We start from the raw sequence: 25,292 nt of genomic DNA, 5'->3' as shown, positions 1-25,292 counted from the left end.
TTTCGGGGGAAATGGTTCCAATTTTTGTCCATTTAGGAGTATGCTGGCTGTGGGTTTCTCATAGATGGCTTTTACTATTTTGAGGTATGTTCCTCATTTGCCTAGATGTTCGAGGGTTTTTTTCAAGAAGTGGTGCTGGATTTTATCAAAAGCTTTTTCTGCATCTAATGATATAATCATGTGGTTTTTGTTTTGTCTGTTGATGTATTTAATTACATTTATGGTTTTACGAATGTTGAACCATCCTGGCCAGTCATAAACCTGCAGACTCAGGCAATCCACTCACCTTGGCCTCCCAAATTACTGGGATTACAGGCTGAGCCACTAAGCTACCTCTTTAATTACATATCAAATACTGAAATTAAGACTTTAATTAGAAATGTCATTGAGTTTGTTAAGGGTAAAAAGTTAAATCCTTAATGTATTTGTTAAATGAAGGAAAAACTGATTCAAATATGAATATTTGCTTTCAATTAGTACTTTGCATTGGTAAATATTTACTATTCCATATTCTTGGTCAGACTGGTATATACTTAGCATAAAAATTAATTGATACATTTAAATTTGTAGAAATAAAAACAGGAAAACAACACAATGATATCAAATTCCAGGTTATTTTTTATTTTTGCTAGAAGATTAAACCTTTGATTTTAAATAGTGATTATAGATTATTAGCATTAGTGATTTAAAGTATAATAAATGACATTTAAGCTTATTATTTGTACTGTTAACTAAACATTTTATTAAATTGGATATCATTACTTTTCTCATACCACACATAATTTCCTGTGGTGGCTCCCTGATTTGTATATTTTGTGAAAATGTGAATTTTACTCTTTTGCATTCCCTACTTTTAACAAATTCTGTTCCCCCTTTGTGTATTCTTCAGGATTCAGCATATTGTTACACAGCAATTAAGGTTAAATATAAAGAAAATATTGGCACTATGAATAGAATATATTTAAAATAATGTAGTGTCCCTGTGCCAGAAAAGTGAAAGGAAGAGGGTACAGCCAGCTGGGAAAAGACAAAGGAAGAATAAAACACACCCACTAGTGATTGATCATGTTGAACTCCAGGCTTTATCTCTAGTCTAAGAAAGAAAAATAGAATATTTGAAAACAGGATAAAGATGTATTTGGAAACAGGATAAAGATGTATTTGCTTATTCAGGACCTTGCCAAACTTAGAAAAATCAATTTTCTCTTTTTCTTGACCTATTCTCTCTTTCTCTTCTTTCTGGTTTTACCAAACTTTTGACAAGAAAACAGGCAACATTTTGTGATGACAAATATCATAGTAGCCACACAGGCCAGCAGAAACCCAATCACATCCAAAGAGTGGTACTGGAACCAGGTGAGGTCATGGGCTGCAACCCGAAGGTGTTTGGCTCCTTTGTGGCGCATGACAAACTCGATCCAGAACACTGCTCGATCCAGGGGCTTTACAGGTTGATCATGGTGAATTCTTGATAATCTAATGGCATTCTCTTTATAACTGGAATGCAGAAACAAACACAATTTAGATAATTTTTGGTTTTGCTTACATTAAAGGCAGGTATGTGATACATGTTATTTGCTATTCAAGTTAAAGACCATAGATGTGTTGAGAAAAAGTGTATTTCTTACATGAACTTTAATGCATAGGACTTTGAGAGTTGTAAAAGAAAGAGTGTGGAAGAAATATATTTTAACACCTCTGGCCAAATTCAGACATAGAAAAAGGTAGAATATGCCAGTTGTAAATGTATAGCATAATTTTTTCAAAAATAATTTTGATACTGTGTGAACTAAGTATTCAAAACTGTTCCAAGACCAAGATGGTACACGAACCAATATAGTGGGATATTATTATTTAAAGCATCTATAATCATGGCCTGTAATGCCTGGCTAGTTTATATGATAGACACAGAAAATTGGTATTCAGCATTGGTGAGTCATTTTACAGTTCTAAGACTTTGGCATTTTGATAATTACTCCTTTACACAAATTTGTATGGTTAAGATGAAAAAAACAGTGTTTCCATCTGCAATGTCAAGATTGAACAAAAATACTTTGGTCATTTAAGAAGTGGCATATCTCACATGGACTTAGAATTTCTAAGGTAAATAGAAACATCTTCCTGGAATGTTTCATCATTTACAAGAGAACACAGTACACTAGATCCAGCAGCAAGGGGTAGTTTAGGTTTCTTTCTATGTGTGTAGTAAAAAAGAATACTATCATAAAGTTATACTGTCGTACAACTAGATTGAACCACAGGTAAGGTCAAAACAGTAATTTCATGTGGTTCATTTTAGGTAAACTGAAGTGTCCAAAAAAACCTATTTCACCATATTAACTTTTTGCTTAAGCTTTTATTTATTGGTATTTAAAATTTGAAGTACATTTGACAAATACATTTGTTCATGGGAATCTAAATAAAAATAAAATATATGTACTGATGAATGAGGTAGGGTTAATTAAGGACCATGCTCATAAATTCATTATTTCATGATTTATAGTACATTAATGTTTTATGGCTGAACTGTTAAATATCATGAATAGTTAAAATTACTTTGATTTATTTAATCAAATGTTTGTTTTTTTTATTAATGACCTTAATGAATAATAGAATGAAGCAAAATTGCATATATATATATCCGGGAACATACACTACACTCATGTGTTCCCGGATAAATTCAGAAATATTGTAAGGTTTAGGGTTAATGTGAAATATGTTTAAGGTATTTACTTAGAAATTTCTAAGAGTATTTATAACTCTGTCTTTTTGCATCAATAGCTTTATAATCAATAATAAAATGCAATGATTTTCTATGCATTAGAGTTAAAAAGATTCACACAACTTACTCTGATATGTAATAAAATGAACCAGATAATCAGCAATTAGCAACCTGGTAATAGTCTAATTGTCTAGACATTGAAGTCAACAAAAGATTATATGAAGCCTTGCTGAAGATACCCTCTACTCAGCTCCTGAATTATGATTACACTGAAAATTATGACTTATACAACATGTCTGTACTAATAAAAGTCAATCGATTGGAATGTAGATAGGAAGCAAAAATGGACAACCAAGGCCAACTCTTTAATTTGAGTCTAAGTGCTTCTTTTCTTTTGGAAATAGATACACTGGTCTCTTTGTGTAAAAACCCTGGCTCCAGGGCTTTAAACAGATGGTTTTAAGCAGACTATTCCCTTAAAAAAAAAAAAAAAACCAGAAACAAAAAACAAAATGTTGCTCCAAATTCCATCTGAGTTTACCGTCTCTACTTCAGAAAAAGTGAATTTCAGCTTTCAGAAAAAGTGAATGATAAGTTGTATCTAATTTTAAAGCTGTAGCTCTGCATAAAAATAATTAAATCTGATATAGTATAAAAACAAGTTTAAGTTTAAGGCACATATACAAATTCAGAGCAAATACTGAGATCATGATGAAGAACATGGTCTGATAACAAATCAAACATAAAATATAAACAAATAAAGACTAAGATTGCAATCAGGCATAATCTAGTAGTCCAAAAAAGAAGAGATTACATAAACTAATAACAATCAGCTTGTAAAGCAAGAGGAGGTGATAAGGAAACAGGTGAGCTATTGAAATAAATAGTTAAAAATAACAATATAAAAAATTAATAAATAAACTAGAAACAGCAAGCAATGTTCATGGCAAAAATAATGAATTTACTAATGTGTGGACTATTTTAGGCTATCTCAATGAATTGAGAATTGTTAAAATTCATTATAACAGTTAGTCAGAAAATAATTGAAAAAGAATACTAGGCAAATTATTTTAACATAGGGCATACTGAAAACTGGTGTTACTGAAGCAAAGTAAAAAATGGAATGAAAAGACATTCTAAGAAATAACAGACAAAAATTAATTTCTATAAAGAAAACCCAATTTCTTAAAAAATCCAAGACTAATAGTATTGCAAGAACATAGTATAATTGAAGAAACAAGTATTAAATTCTGTGTAAGAATGCATTATAATTAAGTTTCTGAATTAAAAATATTAATTTTTTCAGGCTGAAAAGAAAACAAAAAGAGAAACAGACAGGACTTAGAAATCTTACAGCATCATTTACAGCTAGAAGACTATGAGTAATATTTTCACAAGTCTAAAGAAAAAAATGAGAGCTAAGCATATTATTTTCATATAAGAAATATCATCATACTAAAGCAATGAGTAAATATTGATAAACATGATCTCAGAGAATTCAATATCTAAGAGTCTTTATTGAAAGAACATTTCATAATTTGGAATAAATAATCTCTGATTCGACAGGGAACATTCATTACTTTAAAATATAGTAATAAGACTAATAAATGTGAGAAAAATAAATGACATATATATTGATAAGAAAAATTTGCTATATAAGTAACACAGGTGGAGGATGAGATAATTGCCAAAGCCAAAGTTCAACTGTCAGTGTTAAAATTAAAACAGATTAGCAAAGATAAAGACACAAAATTATATGTACATATATCATATTAATTCTTACCCTTGGTGAGATATTTCAGAGAAATAAATGAAAACACAAGGATACATATCTAAAGTTCAATACAGTTTATAATTATATTTCTTTCTTTCAGCTAAATCAGATAATATTATATTTAAATTTTATTTTAAAATGTACACATAGTACCAGTCAATATTGATAAAATCATTCACTACATGTTTTCTCTCTATATGTATACATATACTAATTAATCGTATATACTCCTTGTTAATAAGTTATTTCTAAATTATTGATATTAGCTACATTATGAATTCCATTTTATACTTATTGAATGGTTTATAATACTTAAATGCTTAATTTATAAAATTAAGCAAATTATCCCATCAACATGAGAAATTATACAGTCATAGCATTATTTATTGTGAAGAAATATTGAAAGACTATTTGAAGTCTTAGTTTTTATTGTTTTTCCAATTTCAAGAAATCACTTCAGGAGATTCACAAATGAGATTAATAATTTTATTTTATTTTATTTTATTTTATTTATTTATTTTTTGAGTTGGAGTCTCACTCTGTCACCCAGACTGGAGTGCAATGGCTGCTCCTGGCCACCGCAGCCTTGACCTGCTGGGCTCCAGCGATCCTTCTGCCTTAGCCTTCCAAGTGGCTGGAACTACAGGCGTGCGCTACCACACCCGGCTAATTTTTTGATGTATTGTAGAGATGAGGTCTCACCAAGTTGCCCAGGCGGGTCTCGAACCTGCGGGCTCAGGCAGTCCACTCACCTCGGCCTCCCAAATTGCTGGGATTACAGGTTGAGCCACCGACCCCCCCTGAGATGAATAATTTTATATTGGTCAGTATTTTGGTTATTATTTGAAAATAAACCCATTGCAAAGGGATGAAACATTGGACATTTTCTGGTATGATGGATAATATAATCAATGTTAGGTAAGACTTTAAAAGCCATAGTACTTACGAAGGTTCATAAATGACTGTTCTCAAAGCACTGAGCAAATCTGCACTTGTCATTGTGTTCATGTTCACATCCACAGCTGCTCCTTTGGCCTTCATGTGAACGATGTTGTCTGGCTGATCTGCAAACATGGGAACTCCCACCATAGGAACCCCATGATAAATTGCTTCATAGATCCCATTGGTTCCACCATGAGTGATAAAAGCTTTGGTTTTGGGATGACCTAATTTGGTAATAGAATAAGAAGTGGATGTGGATTTCATTATAACATATTAGAATTGCAGAGACAAACGAGAAAAATAAATACAGTTTAACTCGCTAAACAAGGCTACATTATCTACAAAAGCTGAGCTTATGGGACATTCCTATCTCAGAAAACTGTGATCCCAGGAAAAACAGGAATTAACCTCCTCTGCATATTCTGAGACCACATTACTGAGGAGGTATTTTTTGTGTGTGTATGAACCAGAGGAAGCAATGAGTCTATAAAATTAATGGCCAATTGTTTAATTATGTCTCCTTTAAAATTGGGCACCAAATGTGAAAATTTTTAATTATTATAAAAGTCCTGAGTGATGGAGAATTAAATTCTTCCCATACATACAATTCCTAAGAGATTATGTGGTTTCCAGATCAGCTCTACAGGAGACACGTAAAAAGATATTAAGCACAGAAGAAAGAAAAAAAGAATGACCATACACTTCCCAAGAGAATAGGAGAACACAGAAACAACAGAGAATGCATTGCAACTGCAAGCTTGAAAACACACACGTACATCAACACAAAAGTTAAAAGAAAACAAACAAAGAAAAAAAATTTTTTTTTTTTTTTTTTGAGTTGGAGTCTCACTCTGTTGCCCAGACTGGAGTGCTGTGGCCACTCCCGGCCACCGCAGCCTCGACCTGCTGGGCTCCGGCGATCCTTCCGCCTCAGCCTTCCAAGTAGCTGGAACTACAGACAAGCGCTACCACACCCAGCTAATTTTTTGATTTATTGTAGAGATGAGGTCTAGCTGCCCAGGCAGGTCTCGAACCCGCGGGCTCAGGCAATCCACTCACCTCAGCCTCCCAAAGGTGCGGGATTACAGGCTGAGCCACTGAGCCCGGCTTAACAAAGAAAAATTTTATAAGAACCTCATGATGGGGATAAATAATCACATTTTAATAATCAACCTGAACACAAACGGACTAAAACACCAATGAAAAGACACAGAATGGCACACTGGATTTAAAAATGACTCAATAATTTGATGCACCCAGGAAACTCATCTCAACTGTAAATCAAACATAACAAATCACCTAAGGGAGCTAGAAAGACAAGACCATCAAAGTCCTAACTTTAGTAGAAGAATCCATATCAACAAAGTAAAAGCCCATACTAGACAAAAATCTGTAAATCAAACTGTAAATCAAACATAACAAATCACCTAAAGGAGCTAGAAAGACAAGACCATCAAAGTCCTAACTTTAGTAGAAGAATCCATATCAACAAAGTAAAAGCCCATACTAGACAAAAATATCATAGAAAAAAATCAACAAAACAAAAAGCTGGTTCTTTGAAAGAATAAACAAGATTGATGGATCCCTAGCCAGAATGACCAAGAAAAAGCCCAAATTAACACAATCAGAAATGCAAAAGGTCAAATCATAACTACCCCAAACAAATGCAAAAGATTATCAGAGATTACTTTGCATGCCTGTATGAAAACAAGCTCAAAAACCTAAATGAAATGGAGGACTTTGTGATATCACACATCCTCCCAAGGTTGAAACAAGAAGACACCGAGACACTAAATAGACCAATAACAACCCAGAAAATTGAATCCATCATAAGAAAACTACTAACTGGACCAGACAGTTTGCAGTGGAATTCTATAAAACATTCAAGGAGAAACTGATACCAATTCTACTGAAAGCATTCCAGGCAATTGAGAAAGATAGAATTCTCCTCAAATCATTTTACAAAGTTAACATCACACTGAAACCCAAACTGGGTAAAGATTCAAAAAAAAAAGAGAACTACAGGACAAATCCCTAATGAACACAGATGCAAAAATTCTCAACAAGATTCTAACAAATTGAATCAAACAATGCATTTCAAAAATCATCTATTATGACCATGTAGGCTTCATCCCCAGGATACAGGGCTGATTCAACATCCACAAGATCATAAATGTAATTAAATACATCAACATTTAAAAACAATAATTATGTGATTATATCATTCAATGCAGAAAAAGCTTTTGATAAAATTCAGCATCCCTTTTGATTAAAAACCCTAGAACACCTACGCATATCACTAAATGGACAGAAATTGAAAGCATTTCCCTTAAAAACAGGAATAAAGCAAGGCTGCCCACTCCACTCCTCCTGTTCAACATTGTGTTGGAAGTCCTAGCTAGAACAACTAGAGAAGAAAAGGAAATCAGAGATATCCAAATAGGAAAAGAGAAAGTTGTTATCTCTCTTTGCTGACAATATGATCCTATACTTCAAAAATCCAAAATAATCTGTCAAAAACTTCTTTGCACTAAAAAGGGCTTTGGAAAAGTCTCCGGGTACAAAATAAAAGTGCAAAGGACGGTTGCACTCTTATACACCAACAAAAAACAGGCAGAGAACCAAATAAAAAGCACAATCCCATTCACAATAGCCACACACACAAAAAAAGAAATCCCCTGGCATCTTCCCAACCAGAGAAGTGAAATATCTTTAAAATGAAAACCACAAAACACTACTCAAAGAAATCCAAGAAGACACAAACAAATGGAAAAATATTCCATGCTCATGGATAAAAAAGAATCAACATTGTTATGATGTCCATCCTACCAAAGACAATCTACAGATTCAATGCAATACCCATTAAGTTACCATCATTCTTCTCCAATCTGGTAATGACAATACAGAAATTCATATGGAAACATAAACGACCACGAATAGTCAAAACAATCCTCAGCAAAAGAAACAAATCAGAAGTTATCACACTTCCAGACTTTAAACTTTACTTTAAGGCTACAGTAATCAAAACAGCCTGGTATTGGTACAAGAACAGGCACACAGACCAATGGAACAGGATAGAGATTCCATAAGCAATTTCTCAACCAACTCATCTTCAACAAAACCAGCAATAACCACTGGGGAGAGAAGAACCTATTCAGTAAATGGTACTGGGAAAACTGGCTGACCACATGGAGAAGACTGAAACAAGACCCCTACTTATCACCATACACAAAAATCATCCGTAAATGGATCAAAGACCTAAACATAAAACCTCAACCTATAAGAATCTTGGAAAATGCAGGAGCCACCCTTACAGAAATCAGAGTAAGCAACAATTCCTGATCAAAACCCCAGATGTTCATGACATAAGAGATAAGCTACGCAAGTGGTACCTCATTATACTGAACCCGCTTCTGCAAAGAAAAAGAAATCATCAAGAGAGCAGGGAGACAGCCCACAGAATAGAAAAAATATTTGCCAATGGTATATCTAACAAAGGCCTAACATTCAGGATCTGCAAGGGACTCAAACGTGCTGAAAGGAAAGAAAATAACCCATTAAAAAGTGGCAAAAGACATGAATAGACACTTTTCAAATAAAGAGATACATGCAGCCAACAGATACATGAAAAAGTGCTCAGCCTCACTAATCATCAGAGAAATGCAAATCAAAACCACATTGAGAGACCACCTAACCCTGGTAAGAATGGCCATCATTAATAAAACAAACAGTTGCTGACAAGGATGGGGAGAAAAGAGAAATTTTCTACACTGTTGATGCATACTATTTCAGCCTCTATGGAAAACAGTGTGGTGATTTCTAAAAGAACTAGAAATTGACCTTCCATTTGACCCAGCAATATCCCAACTGGGAATATACATGGAGGAGCTGAAAGCATTCTACAAAAAAGATGCCTGCACACGTGTTTATTGCAGCACTATTCACAATAGCAGAAACATGAAACCAACCATGCTGCCATCAAAACTGGATTGGATTTTTTAAAATGTGGTATATATGCAAGATGGAATATTATGCAGCCATATAGAAGAACAAACATATGGACTTTTCAGAAACTTGGATAGATTTAGAGCCTGTAATATTCAGTGATCTATCACAGAAACAAAGAACAGAGTACCACATGTTCTCACTCTTTAGTAGATCCTTAAGATTTACCATAATAAACTGGGCTCGGTGGCTCAGCCTATGATCCCACGCTTTTGGGAGGCTGAGGTGAGTGGATTGCCTGAGCCCGCGGCTTCAAGACCTGCCTGGGCAACTTGGCGAGACCTCATCTCTACAATAAATCAAAAAATTAGCCGGGCGGGGTAGCGCGCGCCTGTAGTGGCAGATACTTGGAAGGCTGAAGCCGAAGGATCGCCGGAGCCCAGCAGGTCGAGGCTGTGGTGGCCGGGAGTGGCCACTGCACTCCAGTCTGGGCGACAGAGTGAGACTCCAACTCAAAAAAAAAGATTTACCATAATGCTATAAGAAAGGAATTGGCAAGAGCAGGATACTGCCAGGGTTGGGGGGTGTGGGGGACACAACATCAATAAGGCTACCTGATCTCAAACCAGACAAAGTGGAGACCAAAGGAAGACTGAAACTTTACCTGTATGATGTCCACTTGTATAACTAATACTGAATTGTATCACACATCTTTGAGATAAAATATAAATAACTTTCTTAAAAATTTACTGAACATGCTTTTTGCTAAACAGTTAATTAACTTGCCTATTGCCCACCTGTACAGTTTTTCTTCCCCCAATAGTCTTACCAAGAAGATCATTCTGGGGTATCCAATCATAGAGCCGAGTATTATTTCCCAATGTGACTGGCTTTTTTCCCTTGTATCTCCATATAACCTGTGGAAGTCAATATCTTAATTTTACAAGTAAAAACACACAATGAGGACATTTTGTAGCTGCAGAATTATTTAGAAAACACATAGCCACTCTACTTAGGTGTTAGTTGAGAAAGGGTTACGTAAGTAATAGTTTACACACATTAGGACATTTTAGATGTACCCTTTTGTAAAGGCTGTATTACTAGTCTATTAAGTATAGTACTATTATTTAATGTTTATCACTTAAAAAGCTTTTAGAAGTGAGACTGTAAGTGAAGAAATATAAAATAAACAGGACTAGTTTAATCAATCAGAATATGGGGGTTGAAAAAAAGTGTTATGTATGTTAACCAATATGTAAATATAAAGAGTCCTAGGATTTTCATAGGAATGTAAATAGAGTGGAAATATAGAAGTGCAGTGATAAAAATTAAGGTTAATTGAATATCGTAAATCAGAAAATGTACATTGTTTGACAATAATATTATAAATTTAATTGTTTTCAGCTGAAGAATATTCAATTTAGAAACAATAACTGAATCTAGGCTTCTACTTCTAAAGCAACCACACTTTGATAGAGTCATAAAGAAAAAGATCTAAACACTTGAAGGATGTGTTTGAGCATAATTTCTCTCTGCTCTGTATATAGATGCTCTCATTTCCTGGACCACGGAGCTAACATACTTCAAAACTTTTGGGAGTACTCAGAGCAGAATAAAATATTTCAATTTTAAAATATGTCAAGTAATAGATCAGTGGGGGCTCAATGTTTGCATAACTATTCCATTAAAAATGAATGGCTACAAAAAATTATGTGTTTTTACAGTAAATTCAGGGCTCAATAGGCAAATGATTTAATGTGTTTATATGCACTATTTTAATGTCTTACAATTTTTTAATTAAAGCTGGTGCCATGATATTCAGTGTATAATGAGTTTCACCTTTCATCTAAAAAAAACTATTATTAGCCTCACTCTCTCTCCAATAAGTAAAAAGCTGCCTACCAGGATGAGGTTGTACTGACCTTCTGTGGAATCTGGGCAAGGGCTAAGGCAATCAGATTAGCCTTTTCTTCTGTAAGGTTTTTGACCATTGATCCCAGAGAAAACACCACAACACCATTGTCACCTGAGCTCTGGACAAACTCTTCCATTTCCTGCAAACAAAACATTCTTTCTGTTACAAAGGAGCAACATCATAAGATAAAAAATGTTTACTTCCACTTTTAAGTAGGTAAAATTAAGAGAAGTATCTGAGTAATTGCCAGACCGGTCTATCTTAAAACATGTAGAACCATCTAGTCTCTTTAATAAAAAACACATTTCTGAAAATTATGGCTTAAAAATATAGTAGTAATTTTTTAGCATGAAACCAAAGTCGTTATAGAAATGAACAAAATAAACTGGATGTGATGGCACAGGCCTGAAATCTCAGCACTTTGGGAGGCGGAGGCAAGAGGATTGCCAGAGCCCAGGGGCTCAAGATCAGTCTGGGCAATTTGGTGAGCCCTCATCTCTACAAGAAATTAGCCAGAAGTGATGGCATGCTCCTGTAGTTCTGGCTACTTGGAAAGCTTAGGTGGAAGGATCGCCATGGCTGTGGTGACCGTGAGCATGCTACTGCACTCCAGCCTGGGCGACAGAGTGTGACTGCAACTCAGAGGAGGAAGAGGAGGAAGAGGAGGAGGAGGCAAAATATAAGGGGCAACACTTCTCACAGTAGCTGAAATTGCTACTCCCAAGGCTTGATTTGACTAACTGAGTTGTTTGTAAACTCACAAAAATATTTTTTGGAAGGAAGTCCAAGATTGGGTCCTGAACTAGTCTTTAAAAATCATTAGCAGCCGGGCTCGGTGGCTCAGCCTGTAATCCCGTGCTTTGGGAGGCTGAGGTGAGTGGATTGCCTGAGCCCGCGGGTTCGAGACCCACCTGGGCAACTTGGCGAGACTTAATCTCTACAATAAATCAAAAAAATTAGCCAGGCGTGGTAGCGCGCGCCTGTAGTTCCAGCTACTTGGAAGGCTGAGGCGGAGGATCGCCGGAGCCCAGCAGTCGAGGCTGCGGTGGCCGGGAGCGGCCACTGCACTCCAGTCTGGGTGACAGAGTAAGACTACAACTCAAAAAAAAAAAAAAAAATCATTAACTTGTCAGATATATCCAATAAATTATTGATAAATTTATCTACCTTTTCCTGTTAGACAAGCATTTAAGATAATTTCCTCAAGTTTATGTGTTCCCTGCTTAATAGGTAGGGCTAAGAAGAAATTTATTAGAAATGTAATATTATACAGCCACATATTAGGAAAAGGTAACACAGTTAATCTCCAGCATAATTATGACATTTATGAGACAGTGCTTCTCTGCCTTCCTGATGTATCAACTTGCACATGAATGTACCATTAGCTGCAGGCCCTTAATTTGGATCTTAAAGTAGAGATAAAACATAAATTCTTCTGAAAATAAAATCCCCTGGGTAATTACTTACAGTTTGTAAATTAAGTACTGCAAAGTCTGTGACTGCAGCCTTCCCAAAACAATCTATATGAATTTCACTTTCTAGACATGTGCACTGCATTTCCTGTGCAACTATTGGTGATTACCCCCAAATCACTGTATTTATCAGTTTATAACTAGTGAGATTATTAGGGGCGGATGATATCTTAAGTGAAAATAGACTGCTATTTTTAGCTAAGTTAATGTCAGGGGAATATCTCTGAAGTCTCAGACATTGTTGTTTTACCATTTTGATTAATCTTCCAAACAGCTTGAGTAAAACAACACACGCACGAATTTACACACTTACTATACTAACATGAATTTTTTATTTGACTGTCTCTCATTGCTTTTATAGTCTGTATATCCAGTTACTTGCATCATTTTTTCATTAGAGACATAATCTAATGTTGGTATTCATAATCACATTAATAAACAAGTTTAATTTGGAATGGAATAATTTCTCCTTATTCTGAAAAATATCTGAGTAGTTTTTGTAAAAGTGTGTGTATGGAGAAGTATGAAAACTAAGGGTGGGAAGATAAATATAACATTGTGGCACAGTTTCTTATCTAATGAGCCATGGATGTATTATGTCCCTTTCTGCATTTTTTTAGACATTTGTACATTATATCCTGTAATTAAACTCAATGGAGTGCAATTATAGCCATAATTTAACTTGTAAGAAAATTCTGAAATACAATTTTTAGAATTCTGAAATAAAATAAAATTTTAAACCTAAGTATGCTCTTACCCTACCCAGAAATCTAGAACTCTTCTGAGAGCATCATTTGACCTGAAAATTTCTAAACAGATATCTGTCTATGAACCAAATAAGAAATTGTCTTTCTCTTCACTCCCTATTGATACTTAAATACATTGTTCTTACCATATTTGTCTATTACTCTCTTTTGCTTCTCAATATTTTTTCTGTCTAGCATGTCTGTTGTTCCACATTTATTCTTTGAAAACTTTGGAATGTGGTATACAATTTTTTTAACACCATAATAACCTGACATCATGCTCATAAAGAACCAATATAGCATCGGGATCTCTGTTTTATGATAACTGCTTTATACTGATGTCTGGGAATCTATTTCTAATCCTCTCTGCTGAGATTGAGACCTTGTACTACCAAAATTATTTCTAGAAATTACCTGAAAGTCCTCTAACTCCTTCAAGTAAATAGGTCAAAAACTAAACTCATTGTCAACACAAAGGAATTATCTCACCAATTGTTTTCTGTGACAGTAAAAGTCACCACTATACAATAAATTCCCAAGATTAAAATTTAGGAGCTCTACTTTAACCTGTATCTTCCATCAACACTGACTTCCAATTACTCACCAAATTCTGTTAAATTTTCTCAATAGTTCTCATGAAGAACTGTTCTTCAAAATATTTGGTAAATGTTCCTGTTCATAGTCCTATCAGATTTTTTTAAGACTATGGCAGTCTTCTTAGTGATTTCCATTGTCTGGCTTTCTGTTTCTCCAGACCTGTATTCACACTATAGACATACTGATATTTGTAACACGCCATTTGAATCATTTTATTCTACAGCTTAAGACTCAATGTAAACTACAAAAGACTTAATATTACTAATAGAAGACCTCTATGCCGAGGAAAATCAAGTTAGTGGCTAACTGAAGACATCCAACAGCATTTATCTATTAAGGAGAATATAAACTTTATAGAAAATCTGGTATTTTAATCTAAGGTGTATAAAATTATTCACTGTCATAAACTTACCTTTGGTAAAGGTTGGGCAGGTTTGCAGTGCAATCCTCCAACAAATTCAAAATTAGGTAAGTATGGACGAGGAAATTCAAAATCCCAATATGTTCGAATTAGCCAAATTTCAGCTTTCCCCATAATCTCACATAATGTAGTGGGTCTTCCTGGAGAAAATGAAGAAAGTTGGATGGAGGGAATTGGCATACATGTCTACTGAGGAAAAAAGAAGTACCAGTAATTTCTTTATAAGCTATTAAAAATTTTAAATTAGGTCCTCTAGAACACATTATGACTACATGTTAAGATAAAGGTAAAAATTACAGAAACAGGAAGGAAATAAGGAGGAAAGGAGGGAAAAGAAGGAGGGGAGAAGGTAAGAAAGGAAGGGAAGAAGGGAGGGAAGAAGGGAGAAGAGAAAATGTTTAGCTAGGGAAAGAAAAGTGATATATAAATATTTTACAACAATAAATTAGTGGTAGCACAAATTTAGCTACAACTCCAACAACTGATAAATTTAATACTCATTTTCTCTCTCCAAATAAATGACAGATTATAAATTAACTCAAACATGTCATCACCAATTCACCTCTCAATGGTATTTCAGTTTCCAGTCCAAAATATATATCCATCTCAGTTTACTATAGTTTCTAGTTCACACATATTGCTGAAGGATCCCATCAACTTCAGGCCATTCTTTCTTCCTGAGTCAAATTTCTCACATTTCATCGCCATTATTTTCTTAGTAAGAATCTCCTGAGTAATTCACAATCATTCCAATCCCCTTAGGGATGCAAAATACACATGTACGTACCACCGATATTGCACTTACTTTAGTGCTACTTTAAATGATGTTTCATGGAAGGAGCAGGTGCTAAGTATTAATTAACGTGAAGTCAACAATTTCTACACAGAAAACATATGGTGACGAAGAAAAGGAAAAACCAGGTAAAATCCTTCATTATTAAGAATTCTAATCAAAATCAGTGATCATATACATCCCAGGGTGGAGAATAATCCTTTTTCAGAGTCATCACTTAGTAGTATAGTATTTCAATATATGTATATGGTTTAGAGGCTAAAGCATTCATCTAATAATTAAGAAGCATTGCCTGAAAACATTCAACTTTAAATGACCGGGATTGGATAAGAATCCCACCATACATCTTCTATATTAATGTGTTTAAAGACCCTTGCTGCCCTATTCAAAATATGCTATATCCTGCCTTGATTACTAAATCCCTAGGTGAATTTGATGTGCCAGAATTTTAGATTATATTTTAAGAAAGTCATAAACCTAAAGAATTCACTAAAATTCTATATTAAATGCAGTGATAAACAGTGACAAACATAAGGCTGATGAAAAGCAAAAAAAAAAAAAGAAAGAAACTGAAGAAATGTATACAAAACTTAGCAAGCAATTTCATGAGACATTTTAAATATTGTATCGAGGAATTATAAATAAAAAATACTGAATTAAGATTCACCATCAAATATTTTCTTATTTACATAAATCATCATAAGCAAAGTGAATAATTACATGTAATATACAATTTATAAATAGATAATACAATTTGAGTTGCCAAGTGATGTTATTGATTGAAACTATTATTTTAAAACTACATAATGAGTCTAAAGAGATCGTTTTTATTAAAAATTATTAGGCTGGGCATGGTGGCTCATGCCTGAAATCCCAGCACTTTGAGAGATCGAGGTGGGAGGATTGCTTGGGCCCAGCTTGAGACCAGCCTGGGCAATATAGTGAGTCCTCATCTCTTTAACAAATGAAAAAAAAAAAAAAAAAAAGCCAGGCATGCCTATAGCCCCAGGTATGCAGAAATTTGACGCGAAAGCGTCACCTGAGCCCAGGAGGAGAGGCTGTGGTGAGCCTTGTGCCTGCCTCTGCACTCCAGTCTGGGCAACAGAGTGAGACTCCAGCTCAAGAAAAATAAATAAATAAAAATAAAATGTAGCTTGAATTGATGGCCAATGCCATACTGTAACTGAAGCAGACAGGAGGGAAATTTGATGGGCGGGAGTTACTAATCTCTTAGAGGTAAGTCATGCTAGCTAGGTTGATATCTGCAGACAGCTTTATATTAAATTATTCCCAATGGCATGTGACAAAATTAATATGTATGATTTCTGCATCACTTTTTTTTTTTTTTAGGTAAGATACATTCTCTTTTTTTCCTCTCTAACCTTAGGCTAGTTTATAGGTAAATTTACTCAACTATATAGACAACATCACAAGGATTCAAGTGCAATAAGACAATTTTTTGATAACTTCATGAGCAGAATTTACTTTCTTCCCATGGGTAGTTACATGGGAGAAAAATAAACTTCTTTGCATTTATAATGCAATATTTTATTTGTTTCTATTTATATTGCAGCTGATAGTATACAGTCAATTGCTTCACTCTAGGTGAGAAATGTAGATAATTTGAACCAGAATAATGACAATTGATAATATAAATTTGGCAAATTCTACACGTATTTTGAGGGTAAACCAGAGAAGTAGAATATTTCTTGACATACTGATTATGTACTGTAAAAAAAAAAAGTTGGGTGTATAATACCCCAATTATTTTTTTCTTAAGTCACTGGAAAGACAGTTTCCATTAAATAAAACAAAGTAGATTTCCAGAAGAACATATTTGGTATAGGGTAAGAGAAGGAACACAGACTAAATAAGAAAATTTTGAAATACATCTAAACACCTAAATAAAGTTATAGAGAAGGCAATTAATTGGACTTACAAGTGGAGAAGCTACCCTAAAAATATACATTTTGGAGTCATCAACATATAAATAATAATTAAATTCATTTAATTTGATGATTGTTAAAAGATTGTATTTATATTGAGCACATTAAAAGTTTGTACTACTAAAATCTAACAAAAGCCAACAAAAAAGACTTTGTACTATTAAACAATATAGTAAAGTTATTGGTTAGCTTCAGGAGTTGTTTTTTGATATGCTGGAAGATTAAGCACTAAAATAATAGATTTAAATGTTTAACAACCTTACAAGTAGAAGGAAAAATTCAAAAAGAGAGAAAACTAGTCCTAAAATTCCTAAAAAATAAACAACAAATGAAGAGAAATGGAGGGAATTTTTAATTATTTTTTTTTTTCCATTTTAAAGATGTGGGATACAATTCAGGTTAGGTATACAAATGTTCATTATGCAGGTATCCTTGTTGATGAGGTGTGCCCCCCTTCCCCAGCAGATTCCCACTACTCCCTTTCTTATAGTATTGTTCTTATAGCTGGAAAAACTGGCTGATCATATGCAGTAGATTGAAACAGAACCCCAACATATCACCATACACAAAAATTAACTGTAAATGGATCAAAGATCTAAACGTAAAACCTCAAACTACAAGAATCTTAGAAAACACAGGAGACACCCTCATGGAAATTGGAACTGGCAACCAATTCCTAATCAAAGCCCCAAGTGTCCATACCATAAGAGATAAAATAGACGAGTGGGACTTTATCAACTGATAAGATTCTGCAAAGCAAAAGAAACCGACAAGAGAGTGGGGAGACAGCCCACAGAATGTGAAAAAATATTTGCCAACTGTGTATCTGGCAAAGACCTAACATCTAGAATCTACAGGGAACTCAATCGCACCAAAAGGAAAAAAAGAAAACAGCCATATTAAAAAGTGGGCAAAACATCAAAAGAGGACTGGATAAAAAAATATGGTACATATATATGATAGAATATTACACAGCCATAAAGAAGAACAAAATCATGAACTTCACAGTCACCTGGATGGACTTAGAGTCTATAATACTGAGTGGTCTTTCACAGAAACAAATAACTGAGTATCACATGTTCTCACTCATAAGTGGACCTTGAACAATTTTCATAATATGATAAGCAAAGGATTGATGGTCATGGGAAACTGCTGGGAGGGAGACGGGGAAGCGGGATTGGCAGTACTGCGAATCTGCCTGTGGAAGGCGGGGCACACCTCATCAACAAGGGTACCTGCATAATGAACATTTGTATACCTAACTCTGAATTCTGTATACCCCACATCTTTAAAATAAAAAAATTAAAAGGGAAAAAAATAAAATAAAAAGTGGGGGAAAGACATGAATAGACACTTCTCAAAAGAAGATATATGTATGGGCAGCTATCAGACACATGAAAAAGTGCTCAGCCTCACTTATCATCAGAGAAAAGCAAATCAGAACCACATTGAGATACCACCAAACCCCAGTAAGAATGGCCATCATTAATAAAACAAACAACAGATGCTGGTGAGGATGCAGAGAAAAAGGAATGCTTCTACACTGCTGGTGGAAATGCAAACTAATGCAACCTCTTTGGAAGACAGTGTAGCGATTTCTGAAAGAACTACAAATTGACCTTCCATATGACCCAGCAAATCCCCTATTGGGAATATACCCAGAGGAACTCAAATCATTCTACCAAAAAGATGCCTGCACACGCATGTTTGTTACAGCTCTATTCACAATAGCAAAAACATAGAACCAACCATGCTGCACATCGAAGCTGGACTGAATAAAAAAATGTGGAGCATATACACATTGGAATATTATGCAGCCATAAAGAAGGACAAAATATGGACTTTGCAGCAAATTTGATAGATTTAGGTTCTACCATACTTAGTGATCTATCACAGAAACAAAGAACAGAGTATCATAGGTTCTCACTCATAGTGGACCTTGAAAACGAATTATAAAGTTGAAAATGCATAAGACAGTTGTAAAAATTTTAAAAACCAGTTAACCAAATAAATATAATCAATAAAAAAATTCCAGGTTAAAGGCAGAGACCTCACATTAGAAAATTTAAAAATCATTTATATACATGTCAAAATATTAGTATAATGTTGTTTAATTTCCAAGTAATAGAATAAAAAATGAGAAATCCAAACAAAACTTAAAGATCATTCAGTTATAAAATACAATAAAAATAGAAAAAATACTGAAAAATAGAAAATTCAAGGAAAGATGTTAGAAATGAAATATAGCAGTTTTTTGTTGTTGTTTTGTTTTGTTTTTTGAGTGGATGTCTCACCCTGTCATCCAGGCTTGAGGACAGTGGCATGCTCCCAGCCACCGCAGCCTCAACCTGCTGGGCTCAGGCAATCCTTCTGTCTCAACCTTCCAAGTAGCTGAAACTACAGGTACATGCCAACATACCTGGCTAATTATTTGATTTATTATAGAGATGAGGTCTAGCCAAGTTGCCCAGGCTGGTCTCAAACCTGTGGGCTCTCTTATGGCCTGTGGGTTTCAGGTTTTGTTCAGGAACTGGATGCCAATTCCAATTTCCATGAGGGTATGTCCTTCATTTTCTAAGGTTCTTATGGTTTGAGATTTTACATGTATGTCTCTGATCCATTTAAAGTTAATTTTTGTGTATGGGGATGGATAGGGGTCCTGTTTCAATCTTCTGCATGTGGTCAGCCAGTATTCCCAGCACCATTTACTGAATAGGATCTCCTCTTCCCAGTGGTAGGTGGTGGAGGCTTTGTCGAAGATGAGTTGGTTGAGAAATTGGAATCTCAATTCTATTCCATTGATCCATATGCCTGTTCCTGTACCAATACCAAGCTGTTTTGATGATTGTAGTTTTATAGTAAAGTTTGAAGTCTGGTAATGTGATACCACCTGCTGTGTTTTTTTTTTTTTTTTTTGCTGAGGATTGTTCTGGCTATTCTTGGTCTTTTGTGTTTCCATATGAATTCCTGTGTTGTTTTTTTCTAGGTCTGAGAAGAATGTTGCTGGTAATTTGATGGGTATTGCATTAAATCTGTAGATTGCCTTAGGTAAGATAGACATCTTCACAATGTTGATTCTTCCAATCCATGAGCATGGGATATTTTTCCACTTGTTTGTGTCATTTTTGATTTCTTTGTGCAATGTTTTATAGTTTCATTGTAAAGGTCTTTCACATTTCTGGTTAGGAAGACGCCAAGGTATTTCATTTTTTTGTGTGGCTATTGTGAATGGAATCGTGTTTTTTATTTGGGTTTCTGCTTGTTTATTACTGGTGTAAAAAATGTGATTGTCTTTTGCATATTTATTTTATATCCTGAGACTTTGACAAGTGGGACCTCATTAAACTGACAAGCTTCTGCAAAGCCAAAGAAACCATCAAGAGAGTAGGGAGACAGCCTACAGGCTGGGGAAAAGTATTTGCCAACTCCAGGCCTGACAAAGGCTTTACATCTTGGATCTACAAGGAACTCAAACATGCTGGAAAAAAAAACCAAACAACCCCATTATAAAATGGGCAAAAGATATGAACAGACACTTCTCAAAGGAAGACACCCGAGTAGCCAACAGACACATGAAGAAATGTTAAGCCTCACTAATCATCAGGGAGATGCAAATCAAAACCACACTGAGATACCACCTAACTCCAGTCAGAATGGCAATTATCAATAACTCAAGAAATAACAGTTGCTGGAGAGGGTGTGGTGGAAAGGGAACACTTCTACACTGTTGGTAGGAGTGCAAACTAGTGCAACCTCTGTGAAAAACAGTATGGTGATTCCTAAAAGTTCTAAATATTGACCTCCCATATGACCCCACAATTCCCCTACTGGGAATATGCCCTGAAGAACTCAAATCACTCTATAGAAAAGATAACTGCACGCGTATGTTTATTGCAGCACTGTTCACAATAGCAAGAACCTAGAGGCAACCATGCTGCCCATCAAAAGAGGACTAGATTTTAAAAATGTGGTACATATACACGATGGAATACTATGCAGCAATAGAAAAGAACAAAATCATGAATTTCACAGCAACCTGGATGGAACTAGAGTCTACAATACTGAGTGACCTCTCACAGAAACAAAGATCTGAGTATCACATGTTCTCACTCATATAGTAGACCTTGAACATCCAACGTAATACTATAAGAAAATGACTGACAGTGGTGGAAAACTATGGCGGGGAGGGGAAGGGAGATGGGATTAATGGTCATCAATATCTGTCTGGGGACAGGGAGACACCTCTTATCAATAAGGGTGCCTGAACGAAGCATATTTGTATACCTAACCCTTAACTGTACCCCACAATATCATAATAAAAAATTGATTAAAAAAATAAAATAAAATAAAAAAAACCTGTGGGCTCAGGCAATCCTCTCACCCTGGCCTCCCAAAGTGCTGGGATTATAGGCGTGAACCATTGTGCCTGGCCAATATAGCAGTTTTAAAAGCAAATACACATAGATAAAAATGTTTTGTTACAAATCAGAAAAAGAGTAGATTAAAAATATTTAACTATATTTGGATCAAAAGGAAACCACACCTAAACCATTAAGATACATTAAAATGTAAAGTAAATTAACAGAAAAATGTAATGTATATATACTTGACAAATAATGCAGATATACTCATATAAATATTTTTAAAATTTGCTTATACTTAAGCATTGTTATAAGTAAAAGGTCACTGATAAATAATTTATAAAAATTAATTTACCACAAAGTTATAATAGCTCTACTTTTGAATACGCCTAATACATTAAACTCAATAATGCAAACACTGTAAGTAAAATTTAAAATTCTACCATAATTGGGATATATTTTATGACAGATTGTTCAGAAACTGATATATATCACAAACATAATACATCTGTAGCATATAAAAGTTGTGATCAACAAAGTCTAGAGCTTGATCTAATGTCCACTTTAAATCCAAAAAATTAGAGACTATACATTTTTAAAGCACATGTATGATCATTTCTGAAAACAAGGCACATATTTAGTCTTTATACTAGTCTTAATAAACTCCAAGGAATTCTATTATACAAACCATAATTCTGATCACTTGACAAAAAATTGAAATTAAAAAATAATAATAATTGACAAATTCAGTGCTGTTAGACTGATTATATGAATAGTCTCAACTTTTTATATCACCATCCATGTTCTAATTGTTAAATAGTGCTTGATCATTTCTTCTTTATCTCTTGGACAACGTCCTTGCCATGAGAACATCTCATGCTAATCTGGTGAATGTATGTGAGATATATGAAAAGAGCCAAGGTTATCTGGACTCTCAAACATGTGAGAAAATCCAAGCAAAACAAGCAGAACCACTTACCCAACACAGTTGAATCTATGAACTAATTGTCATAAGAAGTACCCTGCAGAAACATATGCTTACAGACAATAATAAATGATGGCTATTTTATGTCACTGAGTTTTAGAGTGTTTTATTGCAATGCTATATTTTCACAGCTAACTCATATGCTGTCTTATACTCAGAAACTGAAAACACTTGAAAATTTTTTTTGGCAAAGAATTAAGTCAGAACTCAGAAAACACATAGAACAAAAAACCTAAAATATTGTTGAATAAAATAAGAATACAGCAATTATAGGAACTTACATACATTTATAGCTTTTACTAATTAATGAAAACATAAAATTGTGTTATCTCTTTGATACAAGTCTGAAATTATCTGGTAGGAGAAAAATATATAGATTATATCCTATTGATACAATTGCTCTTATAGAACAGAAAACATATAAGGAATGTTTGGTTCACAGCATTATACAAAAAACTATAAATAGCCAATTGTCAATTGACAGAATGTCATGATATAGTCACATAATGGAACACTGTCTATAAATCTTGGGGAAAAAATAAAAAGGAAATACATGATTGTATTTCCAAGCTAATGTTGAGCATAAGCAACACATCTGCCCAAGTAATAGACATATAAAATTTTACAAATGAATATTAAAACTAAAGTCAGGCTGATTCGTGGTTTCCATTTGAAAAAGGATAGTTCTAAGATATTAGAAGAAATATATTTCTTTTTTTTTGAGTTGGAGTCTCACTCTGTTGCCCAGACTGGAGTGCAGTGGCCGCTCCCAGTCACCGCAGCCTCGACCTGCTGGGCTCCGGCGATCCTTCCGCCTCAGTCTTCCAAGTAGCTGGAACTACAGGCGTGCGCTACCACACCCGGCTGATTTTTTGATTTATTGTAGAGATGAGGTCTCGCCAAGTTGCCCAGGTGGGTCTCAAACCCGCGGGCTCAGGCAATCCACTCACCTCAGCCTCCCAAAGCCTGTAATCGCTGAGCCACCAAGCCCAGCTAGAAATATATTTCTTAATTTGGTTATGCAACACATAGAAATTCATTTTATTATTTCTTTCAACTGTGCAACTACATTTTATACAATTTTTGTTAACATATTTTCTAAAATCTGTAAACATGCACAATATTTTAAATGACATATAAACTATTTTTAAGTGTACAAAACTAGCTCAAGATTTATAAGTCAATTTTGGGTTGTTCCAATTCTGCTATTACCAAGTGTGTGTGTGTGTGTGTGTGTGTGTGTGTGTGTGTGTGTGTGTGTGTGTGTGTGTATGTGTGTGTGTGTGTTTTGAGTCTGAGTTTCATTCTGTCAACCAGGCTGGAGTGCAGTGGCATGCCCACAGTCACTGCAGCCTTGACCTGCAGGGCTCAGGTTATCCTTCCACCTCAACCTTCCAAGTAGCTGGAACTACAGGTGTGAGCCACCATGTCAGTTAATTTTTTTTTTGTTTTATTAATTGTAGAGATGAGGTCTCACCACATTGCCCAGGCTAGTCTTCAATCCGTGGGCTCAAGCAATCCTCTTGCTTCTGCCTTCCAAAGTGCTTTGATTACAAGTGTGAGCTACCTTGTCTAGCACAAAAAAAATTTGCATTGAATGTATTGTACTTATATCTTTGGCATAATGCACTCTAAAGTTGTTGAGCCATCCAGTGTTTATTCTCAGACCTTTTCCGGGATTGGATGGCAGTTATTCCATTTTCTATTAGGCTGTTTATCTTCTTGATCGGTAGCTTTTACAGCATATTGGGCAATTTAAGCCTTCTTCTTGTGATATGCATTACAAACATTTTTTCAGTTGACTTATGAACTTACAAACTTTTAATTTATCTGACACTCAAAAACTTTAAACTTATGAATTTTAAACTATCAATTATTTATTATAGAATGCATGTTATATACTGAATATTGCTCCCCCACAATTTGTATGCTGAAGCCTGACTATATTTAGAAATAAGGCCTTTAGTGATTAAGTTTAAATGAGTTCAAGGATGGGGCCCTAGTTCAACATCAACGGTGTCCTTCCAAGAGAAATAGACACAAACAATGCACACAAGCAGAGAAAAGGCCATGTGAGAACACAGGAAGATGGTCATTTGCTAGCCCAAAAGAGAAATCTCAAGAGAAACCAGACCTTGATCTTGGGCTTCTATCCTTCAAAACCGTAAAATAATAAATTTTTGTTGTTTAAGCCACCCACTCCATGTTGTTCAGTTATAGTAGCCCTAGCAAACTAATTTGGGAGTTTGCATTTAAAAATTAGAAAGCAAAATGATTCTTTAGCAGAAAGGCAAGTCATCAAAAATAGGTAAAATAAATATTATCCGTGAAATAGAAAAATCAATCTTATAATCCTTTAAAATAAAAACTCTTGTAGAGCAGTATACTTAATTTTTCAGATTTCTGTGTGACACTCCTCAAAGTATAAAGCATCCTAGAAACCTTTTAATATGACCAGCTCTGATGAAACAGTTCACAATTTATGAATCATAAAAGTATTCTAGTCCAACAAGAGAATGGTATAAATTTGAGAGTAATAACCTGTGATTCTCAAATATTTGTAAAGCAAAATTCAGGCAAAGTATAGTATATACCAAACGTAATCTCTTTCTTAATATTGTTCACGTTTCAGGTTATTACTGGCATCAAGTAAGAAGATTATCTTCCTCTTAT

General features: G+C 34.6%; 1 protein-coding gene across 5 annotated transcripts in view; it reads right to left on the bottom strand.

Moving 5' to 3' along the window:
- Window positions 1-1,166: 1,166 nt before the first annotated feature.
- LOC103272022 (UDP-glucuronosyltransferase 2A1) overlaps window positions 1,167-25,292 on the bottom strand; it is a 60,203-nt gene continuing 36,077 nt past the window's right edge. For 2 of the 5 annotated variants that reach the window (XM_008069511.1, XM_008069510.1), the window contains exons 2-6: window positions 14,526-14,674; window positions 11,306-11,437; window positions 10,213-10,300; window positions 5,443-5,662; window positions 1,167-1,497 (exon numbers count right to left, since the gene is read on the bottom strand). In XM_008069511.1, coding sequence (XP_008067702.1) covers window positions 1,218-1,497; window positions 5,443-5,662; window positions 10,213-10,300; window positions 11,306-11,437; window positions 14,526-14,674 — 869 coding nt within the window. In that variant the 3' untranslated portion in view covers window positions 1,167-1,217. The remainder of the gene's footprint in view (window positions 1,498-5,442; window positions 5,663-10,212; window positions 10,301-11,305; window positions 11,438-14,525; window positions 14,675-25,292) is intronic. The other 3 variants (XM_008069509.1, XM_021718325.1, XM_008069512.1) reach the window with 2 other exon arrangements.

The sequence above is a fragment of the Carlito syrichta genome, unplaced genomic scaffold (assembly GCF_000164805.1).
Source record: "Carlito syrichta isolate Samal-C Ts95f unplaced genomic scaffold, Tarsius_syrichta-2.0.1 Scaffold312077, whole genome shotgun sequence".
Classification (NCBI taxonomy): domain Eukaryota; kingdom Metazoa; phylum Chordata; class Mammalia; order Primates; family Tarsiidae; genus Carlito; species Carlito syrichta.
Note: the sequence above shows the minus strand (reverse complement) of the source record. Positions and strands in the feature narration are given on the sequence as shown.